At 49.3% G+C, this 19,592-nt stretch overlaps 1 protein-coding gene across 1 annotated transcript in view; it reads left to right on the top strand.

Annotated features, from left to right (window-relative positions):
- The window catches only part of LOC144129978 (uncharacterized), a 49,164-nt gene extending 29,572 nt beyond the window's left edge, over nt 1–19,592 (top strand). Inside the window, exons 16-25 of the mRNA XM_077664028.1 lie at nt 444–619; nt 2,095–2,167; nt 2,290–2,399; nt 3,326–3,500; nt 3,994–4,038; nt 14,221–14,339; nt 14,948–15,187; nt 16,311–16,440; nt 16,902–17,029; nt 19,349–19,592. Of these exons, the coding sequence (XP_077520154.1) occupies nt 444–619; nt 2,095–2,167; nt 2,290–2,399; nt 3,326–3,500; nt 3,994–4,038; nt 14,221–14,339; nt 14,948–15,187; nt 16,311–16,440; nt 16,902–17,029; nt 19,349–19,490 (1,338 nt within the window). The 3' untranslated portion in view covers nt 19,491–19,592. The remainder of the gene's footprint in view (nt 1–443; nt 620–2,094; nt 2,168–2,289; nt 2,400–3,325; nt 3,501–3,993; nt 4,039–14,220; nt 14,340–14,947; nt 15,188–16,310; nt 16,441–16,901; nt 17,030–19,348) is intronic.

The raw sequence follows: 19,592 nt of genomic DNA, 5'->3' as shown, positions 1-19,592 counted from the left end.
TCAAACACGATAAATGTTCGCTTCGGTTGTCACGACAGAGACGCCCGCCTTATCTACAACAGGCCATCTACCTCTGACCAGCGTGTGGACTACGCCGATAACGGCGACGACTGTGCGGTAATTTTGCCGAACGTGTCACATACCGCTGTCGCTGCTGAACAAGGAGTAGATTACAACGGAATGGTGACGATTAATTTCTATGGCATAGGGGCAGCTTTAACCAACGAGCTCCATGCAACAAAGTGTTTCCGTCTATACCCAAGGTGGGATCAAGGACCCATTTCCCAAGCGTTTCACCTTAGATAGCCCGAGCAACAGGCCTGGGGAAAGCTCCCACCCATTGTACTGCCGTTGTATACCCGGCGTCCCAGGGGATCGAACTTCGCACAGCATGGCAGAACAGCCGCCAACATTCCGTCCGGTAAACTTTTTTCCCGTCGCAGGCTTTTGAGCGCGTCAAACAAGAGCAGCCGGGTGCTATTGACAAGGTGAGGGCAGTGTCAGGAGATATCACACTTCCAAACCTGGGCCTCAGCGCGTCTGACCACGAGACCATAGTTAAAGAAGTCTCCGTTGTCTTCCACTCAGCTGCAAACATCAAGCTGAACGACCCTCTCAGGTGAGTGGACGAGAAACAACTCGTAATGCTCGCCCTCCTCCCGGGGGCGAGGAAGTTGCGCTGAACGATGCATCATCCTCTGTGCGAGGCTGCCATGCTTACCTGGACCTCAGGGCCAGAAGTGATGCATTCTCAAGAACGTCCACACCCCTGTACAGATGGCATTAGTGGCTGAGACCGGTATTTATTTCTTCAGGCCTTCCCTTCACCTAGCATGTGGGCGTGGCAGTTTTGAATGCGAAAGCATTATATGGCTCATCGGCACAGAAAAGCGGCGTCAGTGTTGACCAGCGGCAGTGGCCCCAAAAATCCCAGATGGCGTCACCGTGCTATCGAAGAAAAATGAAATCTCATCCGAAGCTTCGCGAACAAAGGTGACCCTGGTAAAGAAAGAGTAGACAGATGGTTTCTTGACACTCAGAAGGTTAACAAGCGAGGGGACAGCCAGAGGGTGCTTGCCAACGTTTCGACAAGAGGACGTGTCCTCTTGTTGTTGGCAAGCACCCAGAGGCTTTCCCCTCCCTTGTTCAAAGGTGAACCTCGTATATGCGTTCCCTTACGATTGCATGCTAATGAGTAGGTGTACAATTAGAAAGGAAGAAAAAATTTAGACCTTTAAAACTAAAAAAGAAATAAATTTAAAAACTGCTTTCGCATTCAAAACGCTTAAGTAGACTTAAGGGCCCACAGTAATTTTTTTTCTCTAGTACACGCTACGACGACGCTGCCATCTACCCGGGAGAAAGACCCGCATAAAGCTCGTATCTGCTTTCTAAAAAGAAGAAGAAGAGCGGGACTTATTCGCTTAAGAGGAGGGCATAATGCCTGTAAAACGTAGTCTCTGTGGGGCAAACAAAAATGGAGCTGTATTAATCGACCTAGAACTACCACGTTCAGTTTGCGCCGTGGGTAGCCAACTAGACGCGATCCTATAAGTGACCTGTATTTTCGTCAAGGGTACGCAGGTTGCCTATACCCAAGTGGACCTTGGGTGCGCGGAATCGAGGTACAACTACCACTATAGCTCCTTCGATTCAGACACGAACTGAAGCTATGACAGTTTTTAGTAAATTAAATGTTGTTATGGCAAATACTGTTATGCAAATCTGCAAATCTACACATGTAATCATCCTCACAAAGAAGTTCATATGAGGCGCGGGGTGGCTAGCTGTACAAAGGAAAATGATCTAACCCCAAGTTGAAACTTCTCACTGTCATGTCCACGTATTCGCATTCTGAGTCCTACATAAGGTACGTAACATAGATGCAACCTACTGCAGAGTGAAATTAAATCTCCACAAAGAACTGTGAGGAAAAAGCGACAAAGAATGGTAAATTGAGATTGAGGAAGTGCTTCAAAATATTCCCGCATTTCATTCTGTTGCTGTATCTCTGGGCTCGTGCATCATTACTAGTTGAATTAAAGCCACAATACGCTTCCAGCATGGTTAATTATGCCTGAATTTTCGCTACAGATTAGCGGTCAACATCAACCTCTTTGGTACACAGCGAGTTTTAGAGCTCTGCAAGAAAATTGCGAATCTTTCCGTAAGTTACTCCCTCATCTTTAATTATTGTTTTTTTCACTCGAATTAAAAGCACGCTATTATTGCTTGTATACTTGCTCGATCCCTATAAATGGCTGAATATGTCGTTGTATGTTCTTCCAGGCTCTTGTTCATGTGTCAACGACATACTGCAACTGTGATAACGGGACAGAAATTGACGAGGTCATATACCAGCCACGTTTTACTGCCGAAAAAGTCATCGAAGCAGTCGAGTAGGTATATCCAGCTGCGCTCTTTCCTTCAGCGTTTATATGTTGCAAGTCATGTAATTCTGAGTGCCGTTATGCGCTATTTTTGCCTATTCATTTTTTTTTCAAGAGGAAACAAGGCACAATGTGGTTTTCTGCAATCGCGAGGAGAAGGGGATATTCGTAGTTTATGATGACGCGATCAAGCTCGACAAGAATAAGAGAGTCTTGGTCTACTCCATAGAATTCAACAACATAGAAGAGGCGAAAGCGTTTCCCCTGCGCCGTTTTTGTAAACTCGGTTCACGTTTCCTTCAGCTCAGTTAAAAAATTTTGTAAGATTTTTAAACTCTAGCACAACTTCATTCTTTTCATGAGCGTAATGACTAGATATCTAGCGGTGCACGGTAGGTTCATTTATTTTTTTTCTTATTGATATGCCCCTTTAGCCTTCGATATATTACGCTGCACGAAAGCTATTGCCTCTAGCATTAGTATTTTTAGTATAGCCGAAGGTTGTGACGAATGTACGTCTGGCCAGGCATAATACAGAACAAATTGAATATCACTGGACATGTCAAGGTAAAAATACGAATCGTTTCAGAACCCGATATGGGTTCCTTGTTTCACTGAGGTGTCGAATGTGAACAATAAACACTGAAGCCACCTCAAAGAACACGGAATCAGTATGACGTTCAGAAACGCCTCGAAATTTAACCTTGACGTGGCCAGTGACCTTCAACTTATTCAGCATTTTGTATACAGTAAAGGCCGATATGTTACAATCAAGCGTAGTTACCATTATGAGCTCTGCCTTTACAAGGTACATGATTTTCGCAGTTCAGAATTCAATTCATGGCCAGATTCTCACAATAAAAAGGATGAAGGTGTGTCTACCTGAGGTGCGCATGCCGTTAATATCAGAGTCATGGAGAAATTTTCATATGCAGGCGCACCGATGACAATTCCATGGGCGCTGCGGATGGACTGCTATTTGGAATGCCAAACACGTACACCCTCACCAAACGTTTAGCAGAATCACTGCTGCGGGACGAGCGAGGATCCATTCCCGTTGCTATAGTGCGGCCTTCTATTGTCACTGCTTCGTGGAGGGAGCCCTTACCGGTAAGACAGTATTTATTTATTTATTTATTTATTTATTTATTTATTTATTTATTTATTTATTTATTGACGTATAATCTAGGCTCAAGTTATGGGGGAAAGCTGCAGTACAGGGCTCGTCATTAACCTCAGCCAAAATATCAGTACACAGGCGCCCTTTTAGCGTGCTTGAATAGAATTGGGGTCGCGACAGCCATGAAGAAAACTTGCGATACCACGCAGAAGGTCACGCATCAGCTAAATCACTACGGCGGGTATTACCGCACTGGCACAAAGCTATAGCAATAATTGGCAAAGCCACTTGCTGTACCCGGAGTAATCTTGGCCGAAATACCACGCAAAGTGTTTTTGGCAGCTCTACCATTAATTCGTAGCATGCTTGTGTCTGCAACGTGCGCAGGTCTGGATTTGGAACGTGCGCTAAAAATTTCTTTTAAGCTCAGAAACCTGGTGGGGAAAATCGTGACCATCCACACTATTTCTATTGTATTTGAAGGGCTGGACAGACAAGTCTGCAGCCGGCACAGAGATGATTTTATCGGTAAGTGTTTTTATCAGACGGTTAAACCTCTTCAATCCGCATACTTTACCCACCCCTTGCCCATCTTTGAACATTTCGAATTAACAAGCCCAGTGCGTAGATCATGTCGTTTTAATCGTCCGTGCAAAATATTGTTCATATGTGTCCCGAAAGGCGGTGACAGCTAGAGTCATATCCCGTTCGCGCCCTCTCTCGGCAAAACTAATCCCCTGGTCCACTCCAGTAGCATTCAAGGCGCGCCTGTGACGGCACAGCCACTAAACATTTCATTGGTCTATCATCTTGTATTAACAGGGGAATGGCGGACTATGTCTGGCTGTCTGCTAGTTGCTCCCACTTTTTTTAATTGCCCGAATTGTTATCGTACAAAATCCTTGGTTTTCGCCCTGATCCGTTATAAGTCTGCGCGCTACCGGTACTGTGTCGTTTTACCGCGCTTTTCGGTGCACGGTGCATACAGAAAACTGCAAGCGCATTTTCGTGCCCCAAATCTCCAGTCTTGGTAATTGTGACATTCCTTGTGTGCTACGAGGTACATTCCTTGTGTGTGCTACGAGGTACATTCCTTGTGTGTGCTACGAGGTACATTCTTTGTGTGTGCTACGAGGATCCACGTTCGACGGCGCGGCGTAGACGGAGACCCAGATGACAGGCATCATCAATTACCCAGCCATGCTCGTTGAGAGTGACAACCAGAACGAAGTGGTTTAAGCCCAACCGGACCCAACCGGACCCGCCGCCGCCGCCGCGGGGAAACAGGCTTTATCCTCCCCAATTGGCGTGGCGGTTTCAGGGGCGGCCCTCCCGGGCACATTCCAGGACAAGGGAACTGTCAGCGATCCAGAGCGCGCCGTACCACAGCCGACGCTATGCGCTACCGCGAAGACAACATTCTTTCCCTCGGACTCAACACGTGAGGGGGGCGAGACAATAAGTGCGGTGGTATGTTTGTGCGCCCAAGTGAAAGCCCTAGCCCCCCTCCTTCCCCTCCGGCGTGGGCGTCCTCACCCTAGGGAGTGTGGAGAAGAGGATATAAAAATCGAGAAGGAGTACGGAAGAAGCTCGCTCAGGACGACATCGTTCGCCAAGAGGGCCTTCAGCGCCGAAGCCCGACGGCGTGCAGCTTCTGCCAGCAACCGCTCGAGCCCAACTCCGGAGCCACTCCATCGCCCCAATGAAGTCGTCGGCACGTAAGCTCGGACGCCCCAGCCTCTGAATCTTAATCATGTATGATTATTGAATATATCTGTTTGTTTAAACTGAGCCATACGGTGTCTCTTTGCCTCTCCGTCCCGTGTGGACCTGCGCATTATGGGGGTCATCACACAGGTGTCAGAAGTGGGGTCTCAAAAGCAAATGTCCTCTGAATGCTGCGACATTCATGACTTCAAAATTGTAATCAAAAGGGAATCACGGGACTGATTGTGGGACTTTTACCCCCATTTGAGAGGCTTGAGGCACCGGAGGGTTTGAAAAAAAAAATGTCTTTATCTGAGGGAGCTCCCACTCCACAGCCGTCGCTCGGAGCAAGCATGCTGGCATTAGGAAGCGTCATTCCGACGTTTACAGGAGATAAGACAGGGGTTCCAATCTGCGATTTCTTTTCCATGCTAGAAGAGATTGGGAAAATGGGGGGATGGTCCGATGCTCAAATGCTGGGAATGGCGAGGTGTAAGATGGCAGGAGCTGCTCATGATTTTGCATGGCGAGACGAAAAAGTAAAATCCACAAAATCATTTGCGGAATTTAAGAAGCTCGCGTTTGAGCATTTCGACACTGAACCACGTCACGTGCGGGTACAGAGGTTCCGTGACGCCGGACAGATGGTAGGGGAGGACGTGCGAACATTTGCGTCGCGGCTTCAGCGCCTAGCATGCGATACGTTAAGCAGGGAGGAGGAAGGAGACCAGCTAAGGAAGAAATACGCGGAGGATCTACTTAAAGAGGAAATGACCGCTTTGTTCGTGGCTGGTCTGCAAGACCCCGTGCGCCGGTTCGTGCTCTCGCGCAAGCCGAGCAATTTCGACCAAGCCGTGGAGGCCGCATTGGATGAGGAACGAAATGAGGCGTTAACGACAGCCGCAGCGAGAGTACGCGTCATAGAGAGAGCGGTGCTCAACCCTGAGGTTGCTCTCTTGACAGAGCGGTTAGATCGCTTGGAACAGCTGCTATCTCAGCAGGTAGAACGCCAGGTTGAAGCGCGCGCTCAACAGCGCCCATTCGCTGGAAACCGGAGACCGCCACAAAGCTACAGGCGCGGTATGCGAGATTTTGAAGAAATCGTATGCTTCGCTTGCCAGGGTCGCGGACACATCGCCAGGTTCTGCCAAAACGTGCGCCGTGGGGAGCCACAAAGAGAAGCAGGCGAGACACGCCCTAAGCAAGCCTACAGCGGGGCTCCAGATACCGAGACAAAAAACTAGTTAGTCCTCCCCAGCCTGAGGAGCGTGGGGAGGGAGCAGTGGATGATGAGGTGGTGGTAGTTTGTGTGGCCGACGAGGCATGCCCTGTTGTGCGTTGCAAGTTAAATGGTTGTTGCATGGAATTGTTGATAGATACGGGGTCAAAGGTGACATTGCTTAAGGAGAGCAGTTTTAACACGCTTCGAAGGAAGGGGGACCGCGAGGTGTTGGAAGCGTCTGGTGGTATGGCAACCAAATTTGTAGGCATAACGGGGGATCCTCTTGGCATAAGTGGACTCTACCGGTTACACTTCTCTCTCGGCGGAATTGCATTGGAGCACCCCTGCTACGTATGCCCGGACACGGTGTCTCTGCCAAACGGAGTGCCAGGTATATTAGGGCAGGATTTTTTGAGAAAAGGGAAGGTAGTAGTCTCATTCTCTGAGGAAGAGGTTAATGCGGGCGGCTCAAAAGTTCCGTTTTTGAACAGGAGAGGGGCTGAGATTCGCATTACCGATATTGACACCCGTCAAACAGTGGGATCATTGGAGAAGGTATATTCGCGGGTTGCCGTCCGGCTGGTCGAGGAGGCGGTCGTCCTTCCTTGGTCGGAGCACATTTTGTACGCGTTTGTGCCTTCAGATGTAGAGAGCGGCGCCGTGGGAGTGCTTGAGCCGGTCGACTCTCTCAGCAATGGCCTGAAGGCAGCCGCGTGCCTCGTGACAGTTAATGACGCCCACAGAGTGCCCCTACGGGTGGTTAACTGTAGCCAGCAGCCACTGAGCCTTCCCAAGAACAAAACATTGGCTTTCTTCACCTCTGCGATAGAGCAACGTGAGCCCACCGATACGGTACTCGCAACTGTAGAGCATGCTAGTCCTTCGGTTGCTCCAAAGGTGTCGTTCGATCTTTCTCACGTAAAATCCAGGGAGAGGGAGGCTCTGGCTGGTTTGCTGAACGACTACTCGGAGGTATTCGCCGCGTCCAACCTGGATTTGGGCTGCTGTGGCGTTATAAAGCACAGGATAGAAACCGGCACTTCATCGCCCGTTTACCAGCGTGCGTACAGGATTCCTTACTCCCAACGTGAGGAGATGGAGCGGCAGGTGCAGGACCTGATTGATCGCGGCATTGTCGAACACTCAAAGTCACCCTAGGGAGCACCAGCACTATTGGTGGAAAAGCCAGATGGCTCGTATCGATTGGTAGTGGACTACCGCAAACTAAATGTCGTAACTCGCATCGATCCATACCCCATCCCCAATATACAGGAGACGCTTTCTCAGCTGGGCTCTGCCAGGTACTTCACGGTAGTGGACATGGCGGCGGGATTCTGGCAGATAGCAATGGATCCGGCAGATGCCGAGAAAACGGCATTCAACACGCCCTCAGGGCACTATGAATGGAAAAGAATGCCGATGGGTCTGGCCAACAGCCCTGCTGTCTGGCAGAGAACCGCTGATGTTATCCTGGCAGGTCTTCTGGGGAGGCTGTGCTTCGTGTATATGGATGACATTATCATATACAGTGATAGTTTTGATAACCATTTGCGCGATATTGAGCAGGTTTTGGTGCGACTAAGAGCAGCGGGTCTCAAGCTGAAGCCCTCTAAGTGCCAATTCCTCAAAAACGAGGTGAAATACCTCGGGCACGTTGTTTCAGCTGACGGCGTGCGACCGGACCCTGAGAAACTAAGGTGTGTCTCGGATTTTTCATCCCCGACTAGCGTCCGCCAGGTCCGGCAGTTTCTCGGCCTGATCGGTTACTACCGAAGGCACATAGAGGAGTTCGCCAAGCTCGCTAAGCCGCTCACCGCCTTAACAGCCAAAAATGTCGCCTTTCGCTGGGACGAAAACGTGGAGAATGCTTTTGGGGCCCTGAAAAGGAAGCTAATGAGTGCACCGCTGTTGCGCCACCCGGATTTTAGTTTGCCCTTCGTTATGGCCACAGATGCGTCAAAGTTCGCAGTTGGTGCCATGCTATCTCAGGTTATCGAGGGCAAAGAACATCCCGTTGCTTTTGCTAGCCGACAGCTGAGCCCCACAGAGCAAAAGTACGGAGCTACGGAAAGGGAGTGCCTCGCCGTTGTCTGGGCAGTAAAGCACTTCAGATGCTACCTTTACGGCCGCAAATTCAAGCTAGTCACAGACTGCCATCCTCTGAAATGGGTGATGAGTGTCAGGGACCCTAGCTCGCGACTCGCTAGATGGAATCTACACCTGCAGGAATACTGCTTTGAAGTTGAGCACAAGTCAGGAAAGACGCATCTGAATGCTGATGCACTCAGCCGCACAGCTGCCGTGGCAGCTATAGATGAGTTTGTCCCCGTAGTCGACCCCGCCGAATTACGCACAGAGCAGTGCAAAGATCCGGACCTGAAGCGAATAATCGAAAGCTTAGAGGACGCACCGTCTCACCCCGAACAGCTAGGTTATTTCATTGGCAAAGACGGCACCCTGTGTCGGCGCACGAGGCCAACCAGGAAAGGGAGACCAGAGAAAACCGCTTGGGAGAGAGTCGTCATACCTCGGTCGTGGACAGAAAGGGTTCTTCGCGCGTTTCACGATGCGCCATGCGCCGGTCATTTTGGCGTAGCGAAGACACGCAGGCGTGTGGAGCGTTTGTACTTTTGGAGTGGCATGCGACAGGATGTTAGAGACTACTGTGCGAAGTGTCATTCCTGTCTCGAAAGAAAAACACCCAAGGGACGAAGACCAGCTCCAATTCAGCCGTTCCCTGAGGTTTCGGCTCCCTTCGAGCGGACAGGTATGGACATAATGGGCCCCTTGCCCACGACCACTTCCGGAAACAAGTACATTTTAGTATTTGTCGATCACCTTTCAAAATACGCGGAAGCGGTAGCACTCCCAGATCAGAAGGCAGACACGGTTGCAAGAGCATTTGTCGAACAGATCGTGCTCCGACATGGACCCCCGAGGCAACTCTTGACAGATCGGGGAACGAACTTCGTGTCGCAGCTAATGAGGAGAGTTTGCGAGCTGCTTAAGATCGCTAAGAAGCAGACAACACCGTACCATCCGGCTTGCAACGGCGCGGTGGAGCGACTGAACCAAACCGTGGCCGGGTTCCTGTCGCATTTTGTTTCGCGCGACCAGCGGGACTGGGACTTGTGGCTCCCGTATGCAATGTTTGCCTACAATTCCGCAGCACACGAAAGCACGGGCGAATCGCCATTCTTTCTTCTCTACGGCCGAGACCCGGACCAGCCTAGTGAAGTGCCAGAGGGCCCCCGTCGTGTCCCATACGCTTCACTGGACGACTATAAGGTTGAGCTAGAATCGCGCTTGCAAGTGGCGAGGGACATCGCAAAGGAGTCCTTAAAGAAAGCGGCGAAGCGCAGGAAGGAGGTGCACGATCGCAGTGCTAGAGACGCGCCGTTTGATGTGGGGGACACCGTGTACATTGAAAACTGCCAAAGGCAGATTGGGCTAGCTCGTAAGTTCCAGACGAAGTGGAGAGGACCGTGCGAGGTTGTCGAGAAGCTTTCTCCGGTAAACTTCAGAGTCCGAGACGTGAACCGGCGTTTGATAAGGATACACGCAAATCGCCTCAAGTCGGCACCGGTTCAGTATTCACGAAATGAGGAAAGGGAAAGCGCGGATTTTGATGGGGACAGAAGTGAAGCGGAGCGCGCAGATAGTTCGCAAGAAACGCCCTCTCCTGCATTTGTTCGGCAGGCGCCCGAGGTGACGGCCGGAATGCCACCGGATTTACTTCATGCATTGCTAGAAGAAGAAGCGCGCGAGGTTGCCGCGCAGATAACGCCAGGAGAGGCTCCTGCCACGAGCCCTCGCGAGTCCCAAAGCAGACAAAGGGGCACAGACTTACTTAGTATGACTCATGAAGGCCGATATCCGCTGCGAAATCGGAAAGCTAAGTCGGACTAATGGCGTAAACAGAGCGGAGTTGTGAACTGGTTAGAATTGTGCAATGCCGCAGCTCATAACATTGCTATGTGCTTATGTGTTAAGTTATCGGAGTTGGTAGTTAAACCTTTCTGTCATTAAGTAACACCTTCACAGGAGAGCATGCGGAGCGCATGCAGAACCTGCCCTACTTCCTTTCGTTATCTATATTTTTGTCTGTGCCGTGATCGTGCTAGAAGTGGGAGCTCCTTTGTAACTGTGGTAAATTTATTTCGTCCAGTTTGGACGAGAAAGGAGAGGCTTGGGTGCTGAGTTTCATGTTTATCTGTAAAAGAAGATCAGTGCTGCCCCTGGAGACGCCAGTTATGACAGCGGAGGCATATGGTGTTGTGCAGTGGTGTTGAGTGCAGCGAAAAGTGTTTTGTCGGACGCACTGTGCGAGGCGATTCAGAAAGACAAGGGGAGCTGCGTGGACTCAAATGTTCGGAGAACATTCTTCTGGAGGGTGAGCGAGTGTGACATTCCTTGTGTGCTACGAGGTACATTCCTTGTGTGTGCTACGAGGTACATTCCTTGTGTGTGCTACGAGGTACATTCTTTGTGTGTGCTACGAGGATCCACGTTCGACGGCGCGGCGTAGACGGAGACCCAGATGACAGGCATCATCAATTACCCAGCCATGCTCGTTGAGAGTGACAACCAGAACGAAGTGGTTTAAGCCCAACCGGACCCAACCGGACCCGCCGCCGCCGCCGCGGGGAAACAGGCTTTATCCTCCCCAATTGGCGTGGCGGTTTCAGGGGCGGCCCTCCCGGGCACATTCCAGGACAAGGGAACTGTCAGCGATCCAGAGCGCGCCGTACCACAGCCGACGCTATGCGCTACCGCGAAGACAACATTCTTTCCCTCGGACTCAACACGTGAGGGGGGCGAGACAATAAGTGCGGTGGTATGTTTGTGCGCCCAAGTGAAAGCCCTAGCCCCCCCTCCTTCCCCTCCGGCGTGGGCGTCCTCACCCTAGGGAGTGTGGAGAAGAGGATATAAAAATCGAGAAGGAGTACGGAAGAAGCTCGCTCAGGACGACATCGTTCGCCAAGAGGGCCTTCAGCGCCGAAGCCCGACGGCGTGCAGCTTCTGCCAGCAACCGCTCGAGCCCAACTCCGGAGCCACTCCATCGCCCCCATGAAGTCGTCGGCACGTAAGCTCGGACGCCCCAGCCTCTGAATCTTAATCATGTATGATTATTGAATATATCTGTTTGTTTAAACTGAGCCATACGGTGTCTCTTTGCCTCTCCGTCCCGTGTGGACCTGCGCATTATGGGGGTCATCACATAATGGAGTTACATGCGTAGCGCGACGCATCATGGCGCGCTGTCTCAAGGCGACAGGTGCACACCGGTAAGCGCAAGGAAGCGCTGTCGTTAATACAGCAGATACTGAAAAGGATGATTATGATGATTATGGATTTGTATGGCACAAGGGCATCTATGGCCAAAGAGCGCCATGACACAAGGTGTTTTATTTTTCTCAAGGTGGGGTCAAGACCCGTTTCCCAAGCATTTCACCCTAAAGAAGCCGAGCACCAGGCCTGGGGAAAACTTGTGCCCATTGTATCACCGGTCGGTACCCGGCGGCACTGGGTATCGAACCCCGCACCTCCCGCATGCGAGGCGGATGCTCAGACCACTTAGCCACCGCTACGGTCGCAAATCTGCATATTCGCTTCTGCGATCTTTGGACTGAAATACGAGTGCTCCACATGAGATGACGTTTAGTGCTTGCAAAGAAGCATGCATTCGCCTGTACAGAATGAAAACTATTTATTTGAATCTCATTATAAAATTTGTGCGAATAAAAGCAGTTCTGACAAATGCTGCTCTGCATGGCTACCTCCGACGAGCAGGAAAACTACACCGCCGTTATAAAACCTTTCTTTGTCTCAGAAAGTCAGGACGCCCAAAGAATGCACAAAAAACAATAGTGCTAGTCACCGCCCCTGTTTCGTTTAGCAAAGGCTATCTGAACAAGCAGCGGCCGCATTTCGATAAAAAAAAAAAGAACCTCGACTTTCTGCTTTTCCCCGGGGCAACTCCCAGAACTCCCAGGGACAGAAAAAAACCTAACGACGCAGGGCTTTGACGTAGGCATGTGACGTACTATGCGCCCTCCCTTAAAAACGGAGAGGAGAAGGCTAGTCGCCCGGACAGGTGAGAGAAACCGACTTGAAGAGGGCACGGCACAGAGAAGCCTGGCGAAATCTACCAGTTGTGACGGCGGTTATTAATTCTTAAAAGAAAAATGTCCTGGCCGGGATTTCGAGGGATGACGCCTGACAACCGCCGAAGCTCAGCGAATTTCGAACCAGAGGATGGTCGGGGGCCCCTCAAAGTTGAGATATCGAGAAATTCAAAAATAACGCGGAAAATCACAAGGTCTCCTAAGAGAGAAAGAAAGCAACACAAACGATCAACAGCAAACGTTTTCGGAGTCCTCTTTTTGTTCTTTTGTAGCTTTTCCCCCTTTTATTTCTCAAATTACTATTAACAAACAGAGCTTGTGTGTTGTAATAAATCTTATTAACGCGCAAGCGTTAGGGATCCCCTTCATCGGCCACCCTGGCATCGACGTGTCGAGAAATGCAGGAGACCCACCTACCACTTGCGTCACGTGACCTTGTTACCGCATCAAGACCTGCTTACTGAACTGTGAGCAAAATACCCAACGTGGCAGCTGGCAGAAACTTGGGCTAGTTGGATATTGTTTGAACTCAGCGTACGTCATGTGTATTTGTGTTCTTGTCCCTTGTGTTCACTAAGCGCTAGAAAATATGAGTGGCAGCTGGCAATTAGGTTAATGATTGATCGCCCCACTGGTGGCTGTGTTAGAAACAGCCACCCACCGGAGCAGGGGTGCATCGCTTATACGCGCCACCACTACGCCAGGAGTGGTATGAGGACTCCACGCGGTATCTACTGAATGCAAAGTATAGAACGACCAATTCCACAAACATATATGGACATATAGGCAGAACCTAAACATATCGCAGATAAGGAGCACTTGCAAGTGAATGGATCTTGAATGTTATCGCATTGGAGTGTTAAGGGTGGATTCAGCGTTGTGATGGCGAAAGAAAGAGAAGTGTCCATGTCTTCAACCTGATGCACAATGAGGACGTCAGGCCGCTAGAGGGACCCACTAAGACTATTGCGTCACACCCTTAATGCGGAGCTTAAAGAGACACTGAGGAGAAATTGAAGTTGGCTTGTATCCATAGAATACCAGCTCCTGATCACAAAAACGCCACTCTTACTGAAAACAAAGCTCTTGTAATGTAGAAAATAGCAAGAACCAAAATACAGGTATCGCCGCCACAGGCCAATCTCGCAAGTACAAGCGTGATGACTTCATAAGACAAGAGGCGCCACCATGGAGGAATTTTCCTTACTTCATGGATGTCACGAATCTCTGAGGCTTACAATGGAAGGTTGCGCACCGCACCGCTAGCCGCCAGAAATCACGGAGTCTCCGTTTACGTCACGTTTCACGTCACTTCTTTCTGTGTCGTCATAAGAGTTCTCCGTGTCGTCATAAGAGTTCTGGAGTTTGAATCGGAGCGGCGGGAAAAAATTTTCAACTTCGAATCCAAATTTCTTTGGAATAAATGCATCTTTCGCTCCCGGACAAGCGTCAACAAAGCCATGAAATGCCGAACTATCAGATATTGCTAACAAAAAAAATTTGATAGGGTTCTCCTCAGTGTCCCTTTAAGTGCCCCCTCAAGGTTTTTCGCAATGCTGTCTTTGAACACACCGAACTGTGTCGTTCTGCTTGCCTAGCACTAAATTATGCGCAAATGTAAAACCTCTTTTTGTTCCGTTAAACGCTTTGCAGTTAGGCCTGGGCTTGCTACCGTCAATGTTAGCGAAAAAGGAATGCATAGCTGACTTCGTTCCCGTGGACATAACAGCCAACATGCTCATATGCGTCGCCTGGCACATCGCCAATACAAGGTTAGTCGCATGTTTTACTTCTGCTCTCTCAGTCAGGCAGGTAGCTACTCTCAAGCGCCGCTCTAAAACACGCACGCACACATACGGTGGGAGTGGCATACACATTCGAAAACATTGCCGGTTGAAAGGAACCAACTTACATCGTTACACAGAGTTTATTATAGTACGCTGACAGCCAGTTAGCGAAGTTTTTTTGACGCCATAAGCTGCTGGGTGGGTATCGAAGCTCACTTACAAGACTGCAGACACGCGCAAACAACTTAAAAGACCAGCAAATGAATCATAGTTACTCGCGGGACTTCAAATCTACGTCCTGCGCCATCTGCACCTTACTGGGCTTCTTATGCAGCATGTAGCTGGACGGTAGGCCGTGAATAAACCTGCTAGCCATGTGTTTCTATGCGCACTGACGGTAGCTACGTGCTCTGTATACTCGCCATCAAGGACCATGATCTCCGACCTCCTCGTTCTATACCATCAGCACTGGAGCATCCTACATTACAGTAACATATTTGCATTTCTTACCAGCATTTCTCTAAGCCTCTCATAACCAGTTGCAGGCGCACTCTGGAGATTACGATAAGGGACCCTCAAGATGCTCTGTGCAGGCCCGAGAACGTGAGGGTGTACCACTGCGCGAGCGGCTCCGTCCATCGACAAACGTGGGCCGACTGGACCAGTGCAATACAGAGAGCCATTCTGCACTATCCGTTGCCCGGCGCGGTTCGCTACCCCAAGTTCGTGGTCACCGGCAATCGGCTGTGGCACAGCGCTAATCTCTGGTGCCTGAATCATCTGCCCGCGTGCGTCGGAGACCTCGTCTTGAAGGTGGTGGGACACGAACCACGGTTGGTGCCTGACTATGCTGGTAACGCGTCCCACTGAGCCAGCGTCGCGAACAGTTCGAAGTGTGCAAGACGAAGAGAATGTTGTCACCGCTGGTGAATATATAACGCAACCTAATTAGACGAGGGCAAGAGACAACCACCGCTAACTTACAAAATACAGGACACCGCTCGCGTGTCACTTGTCTCTCTCTTGCCGCCGTCTTGAGTCGCACAATGCTTTATGTATTCTTGACTGCATGAGGCCCCTAATTTTCCGCGATTCTGGGAAAAATCACGAATTTTAGCATTTTTCGCGCAACTGTGTGTTAGCAGCCACATTCTCTTTTTTGATGGCATTGTTTTCACAGATACCAGTAAGAATGAAAGTACAATAGAAAAATGCAAGCTTTACTTTATTTGTACTAATATTACGTGAAAGGAAAGCTGAAGACCTCAGGAAGATTTTTAAATAAATATTATTACGATTATGATGCAATCTCGAACTGCTCAGGCCAGCCATAGTTGAGGTTCTCCCCAGAAACAGAGGTGGCGGGGAGACGTCATTTAAGAGGCAACGCTTCAGATGCGGGCCCGACAGCAGGGCGACGTCAAGCCTCCGATACTTTAATGCACACAATGCTACATGCAGCAGCAGCCGCCGTCACCCCCGTGCTGCCGCTACTCGGGTGTTTCAAACTATTCAGTTCTGCACCCGTTTTCCGTTCTCTGTTTTCCCTACTGCACTCAACTCCTTCAGCGCTTTCTCTTTCTCAACGACCCGTACCGGCTTCCTTTGGTATACATAGCCCGTTCTTGCTTCGTACTGTCATGCCGCGCGCTTTACCCCAGGTTCATTAAAAAGCTGGCTTCTTCTAGCAGCTCTGAAGTCAGGTGGCGAAGGCAGCACAGGAAAAAAAAATTCGCACTACATTTATGCTTTGTTTCCAACTATAACGTGAGGTGCATTCTCAAGCATTATCTGTTGTCTCCCGTGAGTTTTCACGGACTATGTGTTCTGGAGAGGCTGCGTTAGGAAGAGGCCTTTGCCCTGCAGTGGGCGTAGTCAGGCTGATGATGATGATAATGATGATGATGTAGCCTGATCTGCTTGTTTCTCCTTTTTTTCATCGTCATTACTGTGCAGGTTCGTACAGCGCTACCAGAAGGTTAGCAAACGAATTGATCTTGTAAGTTACTTTACAACACACGGCTGGCTATTCAGATCAAACAATGTCGTGGGACTCATCGGTGACCTTTCATCCGCGGACAAGAAGGTAAGTGGAGCACATGCCTTTAGAGTGCATTTGGACCTCGGTGTAATCGGAATGATTTATTTAAACACGTATTAGGTAAAAATCTGCAAAGTGATATGGGCGCAGGACATTTTCAGCATGAGCTTTTAATCGCTTTAGACAATCAACCAGTGTTGGTTATGACTCGTTCCAAAAGACTAAATGTTCAGTTTTGACCAGACAGTAGCGCGTAGCTTACCAATGATTACTTAAGCGATGGCAATAACATATGAATACTGAGTGCAAATTGTAACTTTGTAACTTTAAGGCGTTTTTAAAAAATTTTGGGGCTTGCATAGATTTTCTGCGCATTGACATGGCGATTCGCGAGTAAATTAAAGCGCGTTATGCCATCACAGTGTATGTCACTTATCGCCGAGCTTCGCTTAACCGGTTCCTTTTCAGAAAAAATATGGCAGTAATTCAGAGTTTTTAATTTGCAGTTGTTCAGTATCGACGTACAGAACATCGAGTTGGGACCGTACTGGGAGCAAAACGTGCGGGGCATTCGCAAGTACCTCTTCAAAGCTGAGGACGACGAGCTTCTTGACGCACGGAGACAAATGAAGCGGTAAGCACGCATCTTCAAGCAGTTGTACCTGCAGGAATCCCTAAGAAATCCGTGATTATAGTAGTCAGAAAATGGTGTTAAGTGCGTCCAATCTGTATACATATTTGCAGCAAGCCTGCTCAAACTAGTCATATCATCCGCATGTAAAGCTCCTGGCGAAATATTATCTCATTGTACAGAAAGCTTCATACTGTTCATAAAGTGAACACTTCACCTCTAAGACTCAATTACCTACCCACAGGGGACCGCCATACATGAAAAGGCAGCTCGTAATCGTTATCGATAACCTTGGCATCTAAATCTGTAAGCTGAGCCGCGCCACTGTACTGTAGAGGGAGATACTCGGATCACAGTGGCATCCTGGGTGATATCTGCACTGTCAATGGAGCTACAACGGCACACAGAAGCTCACCCGAAGTTAACCCCGTGCCCTTAATTATAGATGAAGCGTATTCTGCTGTGGCGTGGCGCTCAAACTATACCGGCCCTTTCACTGTTATGATCCAAACTATATGGCTTCCGTGCTTCGCCTGGCATCGACCGATGTGAGCGAATTCGTCTTCACAAATTTATTTTTTTCGAGTTGTGGTTATAATATAACCACTCAGTTTTTAAAAATTGGCCAGTTGATGGCTCCGTTGCACCGGCGCACACTGTGGGTGTGCACCTCAAACAAACCGTTTACATATGCGGCGGTTTTGCGTCGACACGGATGTCCCTCAAGATTGTTCTGATCCGGGGCAGTACTCCTGGGCCTCGAGGGTGCAGTTCCTGCTCGTTGCGTGCAACGAAGGCGTTGATGACGTTTCTGCGGGATTATGCTGAGAAAGCGGCGCGAAGACAGGACGTAAGGAGACACTGATACAACACGAGTGCTGACACGGGCTCTGTCTTTCTTTGTAAATGAGCTTCCCTGCCTTCCTCTGAGAGGAGACACAAGATTCATTCATGCACACCCCGCGAACACTCTTGGGCCCGTGCGTGCAACTTGCGGACGGGTGTACCACGGTGTGCCTCGACATTATCATCTGAGGCGTGACGTCAGTCGTATATCCGCAGTGAAAGACCTTTCGCTCACGTTAATCACTGTTTCTCTCGACTTCATGTGTGTGTTGTACTCTGTGAAGATAAAGCTGTTCACACCTGGAACTATCAGACAAGAAAAGAAAATCGGAGAGAAAAGGGGAATCCATTTTTCGTGAATGGCAGATCGGCCTACGGAAGCAGCTCACGAGATACGGCTGAGCCATGCAATGGCTAGTGTGTGTGCGGGCCCGGTCCGCAGGTGTGCGACTGTGTGCATGGTGTCCCTAGACACCAAGCGGCTACACATGCTCCGTGCAGGCACTCCTCCCTTAGTTGACCACCCCTAAAGTGACCTCTCACCACATTTCAAGACGGTTTCTGACATCGTAAAGCTTACCCTTCGAGTAGGTCGATCGTTAACAACGTTACTATGTGTCACAAAATAGTCGCCTCTAAAACGGGTGGTTAGATGCAGGGTGAGGCAGATGTGGTCAAGCCTTTCGACACGGAATATCGCTAGAAAGCGATCGAGACGCATTTGCCAAGGAGTTCAGAACTTTATATTGCTTCCATTTTTCAAGCGTATAGAATTTATAGACTGCCTGACCGCCTGAAAGCCTGCAAAACTGGACTTAGATCCAGGCGACACGCTACACTAAATTCCTTTCACAATCGGCAATGGCGTGAATTAATTTCAAAAGGACTTATCTCAGGCGATGAATGCGCTGCAACTCTGACTGAATTTCCTTTCGTATACAGGGTGTTTCACCTAAGATGTTCTGCAATCGTCCTTAGACAGTTAGATACCATAACAATTAGCTAAATTAAATCCCGCCGTAATAGCCTTCTTTCTTTATAAATATCATTTTTTTACGTTTATGCGATGAACGGAGCAGTAGTGATGAAATCCCGGAAGTTCATGTCTTTTATTCGATGTTTTCAATGCCTGGTAATTACAGGTTTAATACTCCACAAACTTTCTGATCGGTTATTCTTGCCCGCACAAGATGTCGTCTATTGTCCAGAACGGATAGCGGGTCAAAGGAAATTGACGCCTCCGTTAGTTTACGCGGCACGGCTCCGAGAACCGGCCTAGCACGGCAAGAAAACATTTTTCATTGCGCGCCAAGCATAGAAATTCTCAAGTACTGCACAAAGAAGTCAATGCATAAAAAGCCTAGAGAAGAAAAACCTCTGCGCATTCAGGACGGAAAATGAACCAATCAGGTCAAGCTGATAGTCAATTAAGTACGCCAAAACCAGGCCACAGAAGTTTCCTCTTATTTTCCGCAGGCTCTACGCAGTGCACCTGTCCTTGAAGTTTCTCCCGCTCATTCTGGTGTCGCCGCTGCTGATGACAGAGACAGCGTGGGAGCTGGGCTACTCTGGAAAGACGGTCCTCATAGGATTATACGAGGCGTTGCTCGCCTTGTGACCTCTGTGACCACTAGAAACGCGAACAGTGATCTCAGAGGCCTCAACGAATACGAAATGTGCTCTGCTGAAGGTCTATCTGCAATAAAGATGAAAAAAACTA

This window comes from Amblyomma americanum, chromosome 4, assembly GCF_052857255.1.
Source record: "Amblyomma americanum isolate KBUSLIRL-KWMA chromosome 4, ASM5285725v1, whole genome shotgun sequence".
In the NCBI taxonomy this organism is placed as follows: Eukaryota; Metazoa; Arthropoda; class Arachnida; order Ixodida; family Ixodidae; genus Amblyomma; species Amblyomma americanum.
Note: the sequence above shows the minus strand (reverse complement) of the source record. Positions and strands in the feature narration are given on the sequence as shown.